At 41.8% G+C, this 19,342-nt stretch overlaps 1 protein-coding gene across 3 annotated transcripts in view; it reads left to right on the top strand.

Moving 5' to 3' along the window:
- Cpq (carboxypeptidase Q) overlaps window positions 1-19,342 on the top strand; it is a 441,859-nt gene that overhangs the window by 354,386 nt on the left and 68,131 nt on the right. For all 3 annotated transcript variants that reach the window (XM_047566009.1, XM_047566014.1, XM_047566018.1), the window contains exon 7: window positions 10,995-11,196. In XM_047566009.1, the coding sequence (XP_047421965.1) occupies window positions 10,995-11,196 (202 nt within the window). The remainder of the gene's footprint in view (window positions 1-10,994; window positions 11,197-19,342) is intronic.

Below are 19,342 nucleotides of genomic sequence, written 5' to 3'. Positions count from 1 at the left end.
GTGCCCCAGATGCTGGGTGTGAAACTACAGGACCTCATATCTGCTGAGCTGGGTTTTAGTCTTGTTTTAGTGCCATCCTTTCTTTCTATGCCCCTATTCCTCCCTTTTGGAATGGGAATATTGACTGTGTTCCATTTTACATTGGATATATTTAAATTGCTTTGGATCATTACAGGGTATCGCAGCCAAGATTTTGCCCTGATTCTCAGAAGAGACTTTGGACTTGGACTTTTGGGCAATCCCAGAACTGTTAAAACTGTAGAGACTCTTAGAGACAACTAAATGCATTTTGCATCCTGGGATAGACAGGAGCTTTGGGGGGTGAGAAGTGGAATGTTATGGTTTGAATATGAGGTATCCTCCAAAAGCTCTTGTGTTGGTACAGGAATATTCAGAGGTGAAATGATTAGATTAGATGGATATGGTCTAATGGATTCATCTGAGTTTGAATGGAGTAGATGGGGTGTGACTGGAGAAGGTGTGTCACTGGGGACTTGCCCTGGAAGGATTCATCTTCCCCTGGCTCTCTCTGCTGGTTGGCCACCATGAATGGAGCAGCACTCCTCCACCACACCTTTCCTCTATGATTTCCTGCCTCACCTTGGGCCCAGAGCAGTAGACTCAGTTAATCCATGGACTAAACTTCTGAAATTGTGAGCCAAAATAAACTTTTCCTTCTTTAGATTGTTCTCGTCAGGTATTCTGGTCAGCTGACTTCCACTCTCCTCATCTTGCTTCCATTCCAGTGGATCAAGACTAATAATAAAGTGGATAAATGGGTAGCATAGTATGTTAGGTGAAGATGACTACTGGGGAGGAAATAGGACGGGGAACAAAGATAGGGATGTGAAGAGGGAGATGTTTAGTGTTTTATAGGGACAAGAAAGACTCCATGGAGGTGATAATATTAGAGTAAAGACCCAAAGAAGATGAAGAAGAGGGCTGCATGGGTATCTTGGAGGGAACTTTCTAGGGAAGGTAAAGAGTTGATGGGGACCTGCTCAGCATGCAGGGAACAGGGAGGAAGCCAATGTGCTCGAAGTGGAGCTGAGGAAGCAAAGTATTGGGACGTGCCATCATGGCTGTAAAGGAGGCCAGATGGAGTCAGGAGGGCCTCCTGGGCCTTTCTTCTGAGTGAGACTGGAACTTTTGAAGTCTCTTGTTGCAGAGGAGTTTCATGAACTGAATTAGCAGTCTAACATGATTGATCTGCTGCAGGGTGAGAATACACTGAAGGGGACTAAAATGGAAATGAAGCAATAATCCAGCCAAGAACCTAGGATAGCTGGGACAGGGATGGTGGCAGTGGAAGGGTGACAAATCGTCAGATTCCAGCAAACTGGAAAAGCCAATCAACTATGATAGGGGATCATAGACGGAGCATGAGAGAAAGAGAAGAGAGGATGCGACCCCAAGTATGGGACCTAAGCAACTGAAATAGAGGAATTAGAGAGAGGGTGGCAAGGTACAGATTAAGAACTCAGCTTTGGACACAGTGAATTAGAGGTATCAGACATTCACTTGGAGAGGTCAAGGAGGAAGTTTTGTAGAATTCAGGGAAGAGGTCACCTGCTAACCTGAGCATGTAGTTTTCTCTGTATAAATGCTCCATCTGCATCAACAATAATTATTTCCCTCTCTCAGTTCTACTTCTGCCTGTCTAGTAGAAGCTCAGCTTCTATGCTTTCCACACTGTGGCTGATATTTTTGCTCCCAGAAAACATAGTGCCTTTAGATCCCTTCATCTTAAAGACCCCCTGGTCCTCTGGTGAGGCCTCTCCACCAGCCTCCTTGTGAGCCTCACAGTGAATCACTATCTCTGAACTGTTTTCTCCAACTACCCAAGTCTCCATCTCAGTTCTCTCCTCTCCTCCCAGGGCCATTGTAGCCACATCCCATAAAAGCCATTGAATTCCCACTTCCCTTTCACAAAGTGGACTGATTTAGTTGGATAGGGATGGTTTTGTGGCAATTCATTGTGTCCTTAGAGGTTCAATTCAATATTCTGTAGACAACTTGAGGCTTCTTTAATCATAAAATCAAAGAGCTAATAACTCTGGCCTTCAGCATCTCCGTGGTCAAGATCATTTCCTCTTTTCTTTTGGTCAAGAATTCTGAGAATTCAATTAAGTGTTTGGGCATTTCAGCAGATTCAGAGAAAGGTTTGGCCCAAGGGCCTTAGGGTCACATGACTATGAAGGCTTTGCTTTTTACTCTGAGATGGAAGCCATGTGGAGGTTTGGAGATAAGGAATAGGATCATCTGGGCTTGGACTTTTTAATAGTCTCACTCTACATAGAGAACAGCTGAAGGATGGAAAGGCTTGAAGCAGAGAGACAGTTGGGAAGCTATCCCAGTACTCCAAGAGGGCAGCAGAGCTGGGGAGAAGAATTGATCTGTCTCCAAAACAGAGCAGACAGGTTTTGCTGATAGGTTGCATTTGGGGTACAGAAGCAAGACAGGGTCAAGAATGACAATCAACATTTTTAGACTCTGCGACCAGAAGGATGTTTTTGCTGTTTTCTAAGTCACACCCTTCTTAGAAGAGGAAGGAAAGATGACCAAAGGAGGCACAGGACAGTGCGATGACAGAGCAGGAGGAGAAAAGACCATGTGATAAGGAGCCAGGAGCCAAGTCACAAGGGCAGCTTTGAAAAACTGGAAAAGACCAGATCAGAGCCTAGAAGCCCTGCTGACCTCTTGATTCTTGACTCCTTTCAGACTCACAACCTCCATAATTGTTAAAAGAAAACTTTTGTGTTGGCACAGTCATTAAATTTGTGGACATTTGTTACAGCAGCACAGAAAATGAATACACAATTAAACGAGTCAGTGGAGGTGCTGAGTGACTGTTGGATGAGTCTGAATTCAGGAGAGAGGTGTGGAAATAGGAGCTTGGACTTATCACCAAATAGACTTACCTAAAACCAAAAGCTAGGTTGAGAATTCCAACAGAGTGAGTGTGAATAGAGAAAAGAAGAGGCTTTTAGACTGTTTCTGACCACCCCAACATCCAGAGGTCAGTGAGGTGAGAAAAGCAGCCAAGAAAAATGAGAAGGAACATCCAGGGAGGCATGAGAGAGCCAAGATTTCAAGGACCCAGAGGCCAAGGGGAGACCATGCTTCCTGGAGTAAGCAGGTGTCAAGTGAGCTCCATCAAATATTTGCAATTTAATGCTCAGAAATAATCTCAATAGTGAATGTTTGCTAACTCCTGTAAAAGTTCGAGGAAGGACAATTGATAATTGAGAGTGGACTACTTTACAGAATATGCTTCTAGTTATTCTTCTAGAGATTGCCTCAGCTCTGCTGCTCTCGGGAAAAGCTACAGGTCTGACAACATTATTTAAATGCTCAGAATTGTGTCATGCATTCATTTATTCATAGGTTCATTTATTCATGTTTGTAATAGGATTTATTGTTAAATCAAGAAATCCTTGCAAGAGAAAGGAGGGTCTCCATCAATAACATATTGAGGTTAGGGATATAAATTGGAACTGGCCAAGGCAAACAGTGATCTGTGGCTATCCTACTCCTTGGTTTCATTCTCAATAACTGTTGAAGAAATGCATTTGCTCCCTGAAGAAAACACCTTACACCTTTACTGAAATATGAGTTAATATTTTACTTTTAGCTTTCATTGAGGATCAATATGCAGGAAAGAGACATAGGAAAGTTAAGCATTTCTGTTATCTTTTGTAAAACCATTATTGGAGACTCTGTTCGTTATTTTGTTCAATGTCCCTCATATAAAGAATCATGAAGAATTCCTCTCAGAATTGAATGCTGGGAAATGTGTTGCCTCTTCCAAGGAGCTGTTGGCATCATGCATTCTTTGGCTAGATATTGAGAGCTCAGTAATACATCAGTCTTCCCTCTTACACTGGCAGTCACAAGCTAGAGCTAGATTGTACCCTCAAGTTGCTTCTGGGGTCAATGTCAAAATTTTCCCAGTTGTGGCTTTTTTCCTTTCTCAAGCATCTGTTAAGCACCTTCTGTGTGCTAAGCTCTATTGTTTAATATGGAGTTGCAGCAGAGATCCACCAGATTTTTCCCTTGACTCCCTGGCATCTTCTTGGTCCTTGAGCCTTTGATTACTCTTCCCACATGTCATTAGGATCTTTACTTTGTGGAAGCCTCGGATTCCTTCAGGAGCAAGGCAAGTGTAAAACATATTTTGGATAAAATGGAACTGGCCAGCATATTAGGTAGGGGCATGTTATTCAGGAAAGGCTTGGGCAGTGGTAAGATACGAAGACACTTGAGAGAACCAAGAGGGCCAAGCTCATATTTGGGTACTATGGTATTTATGAGGTTTCAAACTCACTACTATGTTTTTGAAAGAGAACAAGGAAAAGAATGTTTAAGAAACTATAATTATTTCTAAAGCCATGTTTAGCATCTTCACTAATATTACTAAAGAGTGCTTGATCAAGTAAAGCGTATGAGGATATTTTAATCCAAAAATGCTAGAAGTATAGAAAAGACTCTGTTATAGAAAAAAAAAAAACTCTATAGAAAAGGACTTCAAGAACTGGGTTTTAATATGATTTGTTCTAGGGTTGAGTGATATTTGGGTTCTTAGCTTATTTCTGTAGGCTGTGAAAATGATGAATAATATGATTTTAAAAAGAAATAATCTGCCCACTTGTAAGAAGATGAACTCAGTTGTCAGAAAGAGACTAAAGAATGAAGTTGATGTAGCCTTCCCAGCCAAGAGAAGGGCAGCAAAAGTCAACTAGAAAGCATTCAGCTGGGGGCAGACCAACGCCATCCAATGGAAGAAGCACATCTTTATGTCTGTGCAGCACATTAGTGTTAAAGGAAGTGGGTCAGTGGAAGGATGAGCTCTTCCTTTTGGCAGTTCAGTTTGTACCTTCCAAACATGGAGAAGGATGGTTTTGGTGGAGATAAGGAGAGACTGACAGGGAGTAACCTGGGAGGGACAGAGAATGAAAAGGCTGAGAAGCTTGCTTGCACAAAGTCAGTGATGTGGGACATTTGTGTTTTACAACTGCATATGGAAATGAGTATGAAGCTAGTAACATGAAACATTTGGCCACAGTATAGTGTTAAAGGAATCAGTAGTGTATTCAAATGTAATTGTGAGATCTTTGCCAGACATGGTGGCACATGCCTGTAATCCAGCTACTCAGGAGGAGTATGTTAAGTTCATACTCCTCATACTCATACTGAGGCAGGAGAATGTTAAGTTCAAAGTCAGTCTGGCCAGCATAGCAAGACCTTGTCTCAAAATCAAATAAAAAGGACTGGAGATGAAGCTCAGTGGTAAAGCACTTGCCTAGCATGGGTGAGACCCTGGGTTCAATCCCCACTGGGCCTTCCTGGGCCTCGATGTGGCAGCGTGGGTGGGCGCACGCATACACACACACACACACACACACACACACACACACACACACACAGGTTGATTTTGAGGTCTGCTGCCTATGATCAAATAAGTTGCTACAACATCAGGAAAATAATTAGACACTGTGATAACATTAATTTTAACCTTTTTAAGTCTATCTACCAATACCTTGGATCTTGCATCCTTTTATTTTTAAAAGTAAAGCAAATGCAGTCCTATTTCCTATATAGTATAAGTAAAATACATCTTTTAGCCAATGTTCATGCCACATCTTTATCCTGCTGACTCACTGCCGTTGCCATAGAGACATTTAGAGAGGGATCAGTAAGTTTAAGGGCTATCTGCAGACCTTGACTAGCCCAAGAGGAAAATTCACTGAGATCTAGAGTGCTTCAAATGACATTGTAAACATGGGATTGCATGAAAACACAGGTATTCTCACAACAGAATACCTCTGCACACGAGCCATATGATCGTGCTGGAAAGGGGTCCCTGGAAGCTATTCACTCTGTTCCTGTCTCCAGGCACCTTGCAGACTAACCCACAAAAGGTGTCTGCAATTTTCATACTAATGCAACTTACCCAAGACAGCCCTTTTCCCCACGCTGCTGCCAGTTAAGCCGCCAAATGAAAATAACTCACGGCACTACACCTTGTCACCTTTGCTCTAGATCTCCCTCAGGTACCCAAGGCTGTTCGACACTAAATGCTGAAGACTGGTTAGAAACAAAAGCATGAACTTTGAGGTAGACCTGACCAGAAAGGGAGGCCTATTTCTGACTTTGCAGAGCAGGGGAAACCTCTACCTACCATCGGATGATCATGGCAGTGGTCTGAGCTGGGGCTCTGTAAGAACGGCCACCACCACCTCCACTGCCACCCTGGAAATGGGACTCCAGGGTCACTGGCATGCTGTGAGAGATGAGTGCAGCAGCTCAGCCTGCACATCTGGGAACTATCTGCTTTTCAAAACCCACTTTGTGCCCACTACCTGACCAGGCGGCGTCACCACTACCATGTATAAAATGTTAATATTCAGTGGGGCAAGCAAATTGTACAGAGTCTGATCACCCTGTGTCAGTGTGGACTTTATTTCTTTGATGATTGATATGAGGCTCCATGATTAATTCAAATAATGAGGAGACTTTTTTTCTTTGCATTTGATTTTGGGATTTCAGTGTTGCTTTAGGTCAAATCCAAAGACATTTTGAGAAAGATGAGAAAAATGCATTAATTTTCTCCTGGTTTTCTCATCATGTTATTTTCTGTAGGTTATGAAAAAAATAAAAAAAGCTTTTAAACAAAAGAAGCAGCCAAATTTTGGGGGGAGAGGAGATGTTATTGAATTTGGGTCTTTATTTCTGAAGAAGAATCGCCTGGAATTTTATAAAAACAAAGAACACAAACATCATCCTTGTGTTTATATTAGGAAGGAAGTATTTTAAAACATGCAATATGTATTTTAAACAGTTTTCTTCTTTTTAATCTTGCATCGCACCCAAAGAATGCTAATGGTTACCAAATTGGTTTTTGGCAGAGTTGCTTGACCCTTAAGGGGGGAAAAAAAGAAGTGTTATAGGATGTGATTGTAGCACATGACAAAGTCATGAATCCTGAACTCTGAGTAGATATTAACCGGTCCAATGATCCCAACCAACACCGTTCTCTGAGGCCATTTCCCTACATTATATGATGTACATTACATGGTAATGAATGACAGTTTTCCTGGCTCCCAAAAGAGAGATTTCTTTATTAAGAGAGCAAAGTGGGGGGGGGGGGGGTTCACAGGTAATAACTGAGCTTATCATTGAGCAGCGCAGCTTCCTCCTCTGTATGCTCCAGCTTGTCCCAATCAGTGCTGGTTATCTCAGCAATAAAGCATTCAGTCTCTCCAAGCAGGTTTCTTCCTCCACCCTGGAAACCCGAGGAAGACTGTCTGGTGTGTGTGCTAGATTGAGTTGAGTGAAATGGGCATGGCCCTGCTCCTTGTCACTAGCAATAATCAGTTTTTCACATCCACCCTGAGTATATCCCCAAAGGCTCATGGCATATAAGGAATCTGGGTGTTTGTGATGCCACAGTCCCAAGAAGCAGCCGTTCTAGCAGCCTGGGGATCTGCCTATCCATCCCAGCTTCTCTGAGCAGGGACATTTTGTTTTCCCAGATCCTTCACCATGTGCAAACAATTAGATAATGACTCCGTAAATGTGGAGCAAAGGCAATGTCATGGACGGTGGGTGGTGTGTTTTCTTAGTTCTTCATTGAAAACATATGGAGATATTTATATATCGATAGAAAACAATAGAAAGCTGCCATCATGTTAGCAGCTAACACAACTATACATGAATGGAAATCAAACAGATCTCTACCTACGCCAGAATTCTGGCTTACTGATACCTACACATCCTGTGTTATTTAACTGTAAAAAATAAAATGTGTAAATTAGGCTTTTTATTCTTAGTTGGAAAGAAATTCCAGAGCAAGAGTTTTTGTGTCTGTTTTCTCTCCTCTCTTTACTTAATTAAATTGCTTTATTAGCAGGGATAATAAATTCTATCCAAGCAGACCTTACACTGAGATCTTGACATTAAACAACAACAACAAAAAGTCTATACATGTGTTTAACTACAGTCTCTATTTCTGACGGAGAAGTGAGGACTTGTGGCTGGAAAGTTAGAGGTGACCTTGGGAGACAGGGCGGAGGGGCTGAGAACCCACTCCGAGAGAGGCAGACCTCTGCGTGTGAGTTCTGACTGCAGCGCTGGCTAGCAGGTAACCGTGGGAAAGTTGGGCAAGTTGAACCTCAGTGGCTCGTCTGTGAATAAACATAACAGCAGTTATCTTACAGCACATGGGATGAGCTGCAAAGCATTCCACAGTGTCTGGCTTGTAGGAGGCACTGACAAAAATGCTAACCTGCTATCATCACAGTCAGCTAGGAGAATAGTTGATATTGGCACCATCCTGACAATCTACAAGGTACTGATGCCCAGAACTGAGAACAGTAACACAACGATGTGGCTGTTTATCAAGTGCTAATTGTGCACCAGGTTTCCCAGTGCCGTTTCTCACAACTCCATGAGCTGGAGATGGGGTGGACCATGATCATCCCCACCATGTGGCAGAAGCTGAGAGGTTATGTGGAGCACCCAAAGTCACATTACTAACGATCAGTTAATAAGAGGCTCCAACCCAATCTGGAAAACTCCAAAGTCCAAACCTTTCATCTCTCTGTGAAAATGGCTTCCACACAGATAGCATACGCTAACTTTGAAATTTCCTTTGTTTACATTACTCTCGACACCCTATGACATTGCACAGTGGCATTCCAAAACTACAAAGTCCCCTGTCCTTACCACAGTTTTTTACTTCCAGTTAAAGAAAGCCAGGAAGCACTTAATGAACATGTTGTTCGAAGCCATTGTAAGTTCAATTCATGCAAAATTTTCACTCTAGTCTACAAAGGTCATTTCTTTAAAGGTGCTAGAAGTTCATGTACACAGATTCATTATTCAAGGAAAGAGCATTTATCCCAACCTACAGATGGAGAAGGCAAGGGCCAAGGTGAGGTGACTTGGGGAGGAGGAGGAGGCCAGTCTCCCTACCTTAGTGGCTCAGAGCATCAGTTGCTGTGTCAGGAATAGAACAGAGTGGATGCAAGGCTGGGTCCACCTCACCAGGCTGCTAATTAGTGTTGGATGTGACAGCTAAACGGCTCACCAGCTCCACTTTTAACCTACATAGTACCTAATTAGCAGCACTTTGCCTGACTTTCTTGTTGGAAACATAGAAAATGCCTGCAATATGGAAACCCTCACATATAAGATTATCCAATTCTGTTTTCATTTGTAAAATATACTGTGATTTTCTTTTCTCCTGTTTGCAGGAGAGACAGAGGTCGGGGTGAGGAGTATTGGAGGGCCTTCAAGGGGAAAGAATTAGTACTGCCAAATCCCATACCCACCTGCTGACCTAGCAGCAATGTATAGTTAAATGAGCCCTGAATATAGGCCACGAATGCAAATATTTTGCATATTATTAATTCTAGTTATGCTACCATAATGCTGTAGCCACAGCTGAAAACTGAGGTGGCCCTTTCTATTATAAATGACTTGAGTCTTTCAATGAAAATCACCATGAAGACAGAAAATTCCTGAGACATGGGAGTGGAATTATGAGCAGGCTTCAGCTTCGTTGACCTTCTCGTCATGAACGACGACAACAAAAATGCAGGTGTCTCAGGGCTTCATTTCAGGCCTATAAATGCTGGCAGAGCACCTCCCTTGGAACCTGCCTCTGCCCTTGTTTTTTGTGGCCTTAGTACGTTTCCACAGCAAATGTTAAGAAATCCCTATAAAATGGAATCTGCTTCAGAAAAAAAGATACTTATGCAACCTTCAAATTGTTATGTAAGTGAAAAGTCATCTTCATGCAGAAGAAGTGTTGCTACTCCAGACCCATGTAAGCAGTGGCACTGTGGAGTTTCAGAAAGCAAAGAATTTCAGAGTCGGTGCTACCATTTGCCTGCTGTGTGACTTCGAGCGAATTGCTTGATCTCTCTGAACCTCAGATTATTTCCTATAAAACTGTATCAATAATAAAGCCTCTTTGTCTATTTTATGGGTTGCCAAAGAAGACCAAAAGAGACTGCACATGTGGAAACTCTCTGGAAGCAGTATACAAATGTGATTATTGATTTGTAATAGATGAGTAATGAAGAATGAGTAATAGTGCTATCCAAAGATAGCTTGGGAATAACTCAACCAAATTGCTGATCAGTCTCAGAGAAAGGGATGGATCCTGGGAAACAGAAGGCCTGACCAACTTGAAGGGCCTGAAACTTGCAAGTCAGGGCTGGGTAGCAATTTAGCTGTGCAACCTGTCAAGAGCCTGTTATAGTCTAAGCTCTTGCAGTGACAATATTGGCTACATCAAATCACTGTGTGCTCTCTTACCAGACTTTATTTGGGAAGAGTTTACAAACTGGCAGCCTGGCAGAGTTGCCTGGGATTAGAGTGCTGTGGTTTTACACCAGGGAGAGCAGTGTTTCATGTCTTGTTCTATTAGTGCCCTCCCCAGGGATTCAACAGATGGAACAACAACAAAACCAGAAACCCAAGACAAACCTGTCAGTTTGATGCCTTTTAGCTTCTGCAGAACTCACAATTAAAATAAGACAGACTATCTCTGTAGAGGGAAGAGGTGCAGAAATAAGTCCACAGAGCACACTGCCTTTTGTCTGAGCACATTGAACGCTTTCTGGAGATCCCCGCCACATAGGAGGGATGGTATGCTGGCACACTGGAGACATTGAAGAAAATTAGTTGAAAGAATATTATTGCTAGTAGAAATAATTGAGCAACTTTAGTACATTTCCCTTTGTTGTATTTTTTTTTTTTAATCCTTCCAAGTCAAGGCTTGAGTTTGGCAAATCCCAGAATGAGTAACTGTGCAACTCAGAATCATTAGGTAATGTGCAGACCAGACCCTGAGTCAGGCAGAGCCACATCTGTCTTGGCAACATGTGAGGAGGTGGTGGATAGGCCTAGTATTGTTTGATAGTTCCCAAGAAGAAAGCAAGGAGTGGCAGCTAGGAACCAAATATGTTTTCTCTTTTGTTTAGGTAAATATTTCCAACTACAGTCTGGTGATGGAGTCTGACTCTGGAACCTTCTTACCCACGGGCCTGCAATTCACTGGCAGTGATAAGGCCAGGGCCATCATGGAGGAGGTGATGCGCCTGCTGCAGCCCCTCAATGTCACCCAGGTCTTCAGTGATGGAGAAGGGACAGACATTAACTTCTGGATCCAAGCTGGAGTGCCTGGTAAGACAGAAAAATGAAGTTGATCTTCCTTACATACTGCCACCAATTTAAAATACAATCTCTATTTAACATGGTATAGTGGTTACTGGTTGGCCAAGTAATGCATGGAAACCCTAAGCTTTTGCCTAGCAGGTATAATCTGATGATTTCGAAAATTGGGATATTGCTACTCAGTTTGCATTTGTTACCCATCTGTCTTTTCTTTCTAAATGATAAGCTCATCTTCCCCCAGAGATTCTGATTTAATGATTCTAGAACTTGGCCCAGAAGTCAGTTGTTTTGTTTTGTTTTTTAGAGAGGTATCTCTGGTGACTGTACCACAGTGATCTCACAACCAAAATTTGCAAAATAGAGTAGAAGGCAATTATTACCACCAATATCTGTCTAGTTCTAGCTCTGTGCTAGGAAACCTTCACTGATCTAAATTCTCTACCCAAGCAGTGTGGCATCTGAAATTTTATGATTAGATTCATTCTTTGAGGGTGTGGGACTTCCTGCTAATGATGTTTTTTTCCTTAATGCAAAGACTTCTGTTAAGAGGTTGGACGTAAGCTGACTTGCCCTGATTAGTGATTTACCATATGCATATTCTGAAGAGAAACCCTAAGTCTCTGGGGACAAGGATGGAATTATGAAGTTGAAGTAGACCTGGGGAGATGACAGAAATAGAGACAGTAACAGTCTTGAGAAGACAAACTTGTTGACTTCACAAATGTGCCCAAGACCAGGCATGGAAAAGGGCTCTTAAATGTTTATGACTCCTGTAGTTCTCCCAACACCATTATACACATAATCAAAAAACTTGTTCAAGGAGCCATCTGCAAATTAGTCTGTATTTGTGTTACACAAATAGGAAGGCCAGACTTTGAACATTTTAGCATTATTGTTTCCAGAACCCTTTCAGTGGCTACAAAACATTTCAAAGATACAAAAACAGTGTCTCCAAAGCACACCCACTCCAGTCTTTCCTTCCTTCCTTCCTTCCTTCCTTCCTTCCTTCCTTCCTTCCTTCCTTCCGTCAGCAAAGTAGATTCCACCAACAGCATACTATGGAGGTTTAAGCTTTGTAGAAAGCTTTTTCTTGAGATATTATAGGCTTTAAATCACACTTTAGGTTTTAAGGTTCATGCTCATCTTTCATAACTAGAAATAGAAGGAGTTTTCCTTTATTCTAATACAAGAACCTGGGTCGGGGATGTAGCTCAATGGTAGAGCACTCACCCAGCATGTACTAGGTCTTGGGTTCTGGAAAAAAAGGACTAATACATGGACTCTCATTCTCTCCATTTGTTCTGTGTATGTTTTACATTCTCTAGAAGCCGCGTCGTCTTTTACAATGACAGCGTAATCCCCGGTCAGATCCATATATCTACATATATGTCATTGACAAACTTGATCAAAATTTAGGAGTTTGCCCTTACATTGCACAGACTTGTTTGCTTGAAATTTTTGAATTTTTACTGAGCCTAAAACTTTTCAAAAGGAAATTATTGACATTTAAGAATCCCTAAGGAAGCTGCAGGGGACAGCTGTGAGGAACAGACTGGCAGATAAGGGTGAAATGGACGGAGACCCTCTAGGGGTGGTCATGGGAAGTGAGAAGGAACTAGAACCTACGACAGAATGGGGGCAAAAAACCTTGTGCTGTTTCTTGCTTTGTTGTGTGTGATGGTGAGTTCACACTGGTGTCCACCTGATTACTGAGACAGGTTCTATGTGGAAAGCACAAGGTAAGGAGGCCTGTTCCCTCTCAATCATGATGAGGTCAGATTGGATATCCACCTGCTGAAGTGGAGTGTGGGATTTGAGCCCATTAGAGTTGCTTAAGAATTAACTTACAAATTGTTGAGCTCTTGCTATTTGTGGTGTGCTAATTTTTGCAGACGCCGTCCTTGAATCCTACAACCATCCTATGATTGTAGGTGATTGTCCCTATTTTGTAGGTGAAGAAATGGATTCCGAAGGGTTAAATGACTCACACAAGTCTACACTGCTCTCAGGGCCAGCCCCACTCAGAATGAGCTACCTTAGCGTCAAAGCTGGCGGACGTTTTGCACAGGGGCATTGGAATGCTGAGATGGCCCTCCAGATATCTGGCAGTGTCTAAAGTGTTTATCTTACTCAGCTCTTGCTTATGCAAAGGATTTCAGTTCACTGCTGGTCCAAAATAATTTATCTCTGGGAGAGAGGAGTCTGTTATTGTAAATAACTACTTATTTCTTCTCATATTCTTGGTTCCACTCCCCTCTCTACCTCTGTAGATCAGAAAAGCACCAGTTCTTTTAGATGACTATGAATGTTTCCTGGAATTTTTAAAAAATTTCCTATACAGTATTGAAAGAATGAAACAAATGATCACAGCCTTCCCCTGAGTTCTATCGAACTATCTTTCGATATTTCAGATTTGGGCTATTCCTAGAAGAAAAAACATGGAACTACTCACATTAGAACTTTTGTTGCCTATTGAAAATTTCAAGAACTTTAGAAAACAAAGGGAACCAAAGAATCATTATTGATCTGAAAAAGAAAAGTATAACAGTTCTGTATTCTGTATTCTTAAAGACCTGGCAAATAAAATATTCAAACCTAAGGGTAGGATTCAAAATACTATTGAAGTTTGTGATCTAAATAACTGCTTACCTAACTTTTGGAAGATTAATTAGAAGTGATATTTCCAAATTCCATTCATCTTTTTTTTTTCTTTCATTTCTCCCATTGATTCAATGAACATTTATCGAGCCCCTACCAGGTTTAATCCTATCAAGTTTGTATGATGCCTTGGCCCTGACTTCTTAATGTTCCATATATGCTGAATACCAAAATACTAATTGAGAACACAGATAGAATTAAAATTCAACATGATTTTCACTAGTTATAGAAGACAAATAGATCAATTTCTGAAAGAATTATCTTTAGGAGAGAAGAGATGATGTCCTTCGCCCATCTAGATAAAATCTATGTCAAGGTATACAAGGCTTTGGGGAAAAAAACTTAAAAATGAGTGTCTTGGATGCAATTTCTGCATATGTGCTCTGTTCTAGATGTTGGTACTTTAGCCTCCTTTCCTTCTGCTCTTCCTCCAAATCCTGATGTTCCTTAAGGCATACTCTGCATCCACTGTTCATTATCCACTGTTCAATACAGCCCATGGTGCTGTATTGCTTTTCTGAATTTCCAGAGTACTCTTGGTCCTTATTCCACAATCTGGCACTTGACTGCATGTGACAACATTGTTCTTAGATTATTAGGAATTTGTGTGCATCCTGCCTCCAATATTTAGTGATCAATTCTTTAAGTCTAAGGTCAATATTTTCTACTTCCTTGCCTCTCACATAGCTTTTAGTTTAATTCTGGGGAATATTTAAGTTCTTGAAACTCTGAGTTGAGAGAAGCAACAAAAGCATTGAAATTAATGTTTGATAAGTTTTTGGTCCCTTACATTACAAATGTAGAGAAAAAGGCTGAGATATAGCTCAGTGGCAAAGGGCTTGTCTCACATATGCAAAACCTTGGGATGGAGCCCCAGTTCCAAAAAGAAAAGGAAAAAAAAAGTGTAGAGAACATAATGGATGCTGTGAAAAAAGTAAAAAATGTCTTAAAATATTGTAAGAATGCTATATATCAGGAAGTCCAGAGCAATTACAATTACTTCTCTTAAAGGAGAAAAATGTGAGAGATGTTGAAATATATCTTCTAGTACTTTAATGATTCTCCTGCACAAAATGGTGAGCAGCTGTTTGCTGAATCTTTTAAGGATAATTTCAAAGATCACTGGCAATAAGCGATCTCAGAGGAATTTAAGTTAGTCTCTATTCACTCCAGAGAGTGGACAGACTATAAATTTAAAACTTTTGCCTGATTCTCTGAGTATGAATTTAGAAATAGGAGGAATTTAAAGTAAACAGACTCTGGAAAACATTTGGTTGCATGTTCCAAATTATGGTGAGGTTTTGGATTGTGGTACCAGTCAATGAGACAGGGGACAGAGGAGGAGGAAAGATACGTGAGGATGTTTGGTGGAAATGATGATTCTCTTAGTATGAGCTGAAAGAGAGGAATCTCTGTCAGTTTGAATATTTCAGTACTGAGGTATAATATATGGTTCTCAGATGTCCCTAAATGCATCCTTCTTGAACATCTTTCTTTAGAAACTCTTCCACAAAGTATATACTAAAGGAAAACTTGGATACCCTCTTAATGTGACCTAAGACAATAATCCCACTTGTATTCCATGTATGCCCAGTAAAAGTTTCCTTCTCCGCTTCAAAATCTGAGATTTAACCTTTTTCTCATTTGTTGGCTTGTGGTAGAATGTGCTGGACAAAATTAGAGACCTTGAGTGTTCTGGCTTTTCAACTTCTGACTATATATGCAAATAATATAATTTTTCTCTCTAAGCCTCACTCTTTACTAGTCATGTACTGTATGGCACTGAGGAATCAATAGTAAAGAGGATGGTGGAGATTCATATCCCCACAGACAATACACTCTAGTGAGTACACTGGTTGTCTCATCTGCAAAGTGCATTTGGTAACTGAGAGTCATCATTTGCACCAAACATCCTCATGTGTTTCTCCTCCTCCTCTGTCCTGTCTCATTGACTGCTACCACAATCCAAAAACCTCAACATAACCCCAGACATGCAACCAGTGTCCAAGTCCTGTTTCCTTTAAATCCCTCCTATTTCTTCAAGCACTCCTTCCTCTGCACCCCACAGACCTTGTCTCCTCGCCACTCACTGATTCCTACAGAGCCTCCTAGGATTATGCTGACCTGCATTCCCAGTCTCCTTATACCTCATGGGCTCACTGCTTCCAAAGTAAACTGCCTACATTGAAAATCAGTGCCTCAGTTGGGATGCTTTTGTCTATGAAATAAAACACAAGACCCAACTCAGAATGGCAGGAAGGGGACTTTTTTAATTCTCTTAAAAGGAACAGGGTTTAAGTTAGCCCTTCAGCCATGACAAGGACCTTAGCTCTCTACATCTTTCATCTCACCATCCTTGGCATGTTGACTTTTATCTTCAGGCTGTCACCTCATGGTCCCAAGGTGACTGCATTTGTTCCAGGCAACACATCTCCATATGTTGTACAATGATGGAAGAGAGAATGTCTGTATTATCCCTTTTTAAGAGTGAGGAACTCTTCAAGAAGTTCTAAAACAGGTTTCTCCTCCATCTCATTGACCAAAATTGTGGCACATGTCTAGCTAAGTAGCATTGTGCTAATAGACTACCCAGGTTGGTTTATAATGATCGAATTCTACTTCCTGGGCATAGGGTGGGGCCCAGTATCCACTGGAAATAGCTTCCTGATGTACGAGAGAAGTTCTTTAAGAAGACAAGGATTTCCAATGGGCAAAAAAGTAAAATAGAAGTTGCTGCAATGTCAGTTCATCTCTCCTCCTTGATTAAGACCCTTCGCTGCCCCTCACTGTCTCCAGAGCATTGTGCATTGTGTCTACTTAGCATGAACCTAAGACACGAAAGTGCCTTACTTAGCAAGGCCTTTCTCCTTCCACCTTCTTGCCTTTGAACCTGCCCTATTCCATCTTTTCTCATCAGCCAATTCCATGATTCAGCTCTTTGTTATCCTCTTTTTAAAGGCTTCTCTAATCTCCTGTAGCCCTGGTAAGTGTCCTTGGTAAGTGTCTCCTGTAGCCCTGATAAGTGTCCCATGAACTCCTCAGAATTCCCAGTGCCTGAGAAGTAGTGTCTGGTCCTCAATAAAAGTCTATGAGTCTAAAGCTAAGTAAGTAGGTTCCAGGTATATAGCAGGAGCAGAGCTCTCTGAGAGAGCGTGGCTAGCTGCAGTGTACTCTCCAACTGCAGGTTAGGATTACTTTGGTAATAACATTGCCTCAGTGCCCTGTCCTCTTTCACTATATGTTGAATTGGTTTTCTGAAACATCATCATTTTGACTTCTTTTATCTTTTGTATAATAGTTCAGACTCCACATTGAAGTACCAAATACACAAATTACTCAGAATGTCACATATTTTCCATATTGCTTATTTCTGTCCAATACTTCACATGGCATTAAGCAGAACTAAATTAAAACTTTCCATTTTGACATTCCCAAAGGCTTTTCTTCTAAAATGTTCCAAGAAAAGAGACAATGAGGACACAAGTAGGCATGAATGTGTAAAGTAAACAAAAGGCTCAGCCTCTGGACCCACGTCACGTATGTTTTCCAGTCACCAGATGGAAGAGTGCAACCCAGCAGTTCTGTGTCCCCTGCTGTCCCTAATTAAAAGACGCCTCTCTGATGGTGAAAACACTCTGTGCAGTGGTGTTTGAAGAGCTCATTGCTCTCTGGTGAGGAGGCTTCACCCCACCGGAAACATGGAAAGGGCACTCTCCATTGTGTGACTGTATCCCTGAAAACCTTCATTTAAGTAACTGGGCAAGTTCTGTTCAATCAACAAGTGTGTCTTGAGTGCTTACCAAAAACCAGGCGCTGTTCGAACACTGAGGACAGAGCACAGAAAAGACTTAGCAGATCTGAGCTCTTGTGTAGTTTCCACTGGGGGCAAGGGCACTGGGGCAGCATGAGGAAGTGGACTTGAACAACCACGTCAAGGAAGAGTGGAAAAAATTCTGGGAGACTGATGGAGGGTCATGCAGAGAATGCCAGTGGGTGGCTCCCTCTTACCTCTTTACCTCAGGGGAGTCAGAGCTCTCGCTTTGCTAGGCCTTGACCCCTTTATTCCAGATGGGTATGTAGAGCAGCCACGTCAATACTTCACCCTAGAATTGTACATTGGAAGAACTGATAAGCTCTTCACTCTGTTCCCCCTTGCAGCAGATCTGCTTCAGCTCCAGTAGAAGCCACTGGGCATCATGCCCACGGCAGAGCTGGCCTAAGCCTTCAGGATGATAACGGAGTAGGTGAAGAGGGCACTGTTTATACCAGAAGTTTCTTCCAGCGTTGCCTCCAACAGTTATTTAAAGCACCCACTTTCACTTTGAAGTTAATGTTCTTTGCATTTTATCTCCTTAACTGGATGGAGGAGCGAGAGAATATTTTACTCTTGTTCGTATACCCACAATGCCTGTTACCACCTAGCACATAAAAGTTTACTGATTACACATATTGATTTGAAGATGAACACAAGAAAGTTAAGTAACAGTGAAAGACAGTTTGGGGGTCAGCTTCCCGATAAATAACACATGCAGAATAGCTGCAGGAGCTCCCATGACAGAGGCCAGAAGAGCAGCAAGAGGGGAGCTCCAGCTGGATATTGGACAATGCTCATATCGGAATGGACAGACAGAGTAGAGAAGGACATTCCTGGTGGTTCATTGTGGAGGGCCAGGGGCAGTGAGGACAGTTGAGTAACTCTGGGCCACATGAAGAGCCATACATTTCAGGTTGAAAACTCTTACAGATTTAGCAGAGTAGCCAGAAATCTTCAGCAGAAGAGACTTGATGACAGCAGTGTTTTAGGATGCCCGGGGATGTCTAGATCCCACTCAAGTAGGAGGCTCAAAGTAGAGCTCAGGAGTAAAATGGGAGCCCAAGGAAGTAACAAAGGAGGAGAAACGTTGCTTTAGGTACTATCGTATGCTCTGTTTCCTGCACTGTAATGACCCTTGAACACCCTGATTTGAGTGTCTCTCTCTATCATTTGCCTTGCCTTCTGATAATATAGCCCGGACAGGTTTTACTTCTCTAACTGATCCTTTCTGGGTCTCAAGGTTGGCCCTCCTGGGTTTCCCTTCTTATGCATTTGATGGTGATACTTGACGAATACTGTACAGGTGTTCCTCGGCTTACAATGGGGTCATATCCCAATAAAACCATTATAAGTTGAAAATATTGAATCAAACCCACCAAACATCAGAGCTTAGCAAAGCAGCACACTGTACTGCACAGGCTGTGTCTCCCGGTGATCCAGTGACTGGGAGCTGTGGCTCTCTGCTGCTGTGTCCAGCGTCTCCAGAGAGTGTCATGTGGTACATTGCTAGCCTGGGGAAAGAGCAAAACTCAAAGTATAGTTTCTATTGAATGAATATCACTTTCACACTGTCACAAAGTCAAAAAATCATATGGTGAACCATCATAAACCTGGGGCCATCTGTAATTGACTACTTTTATAAATTCTAGTGTAATAGGTAGCTATATAATATATAAATCGTGG

This window comes from Sciurus carolinensis, chromosome 1, assembly GCF_902686445.1.
Source record: "Sciurus carolinensis chromosome 1, mSciCar1.2, whole genome shotgun sequence".
Classification (NCBI taxonomy): Eukaryota; Metazoa; Chordata; class Mammalia; order Rodentia; family Sciuridae; genus Sciurus; species Sciurus carolinensis.
This window is presented reverse-complemented; position numbering and strand designations above follow the sequence as displayed.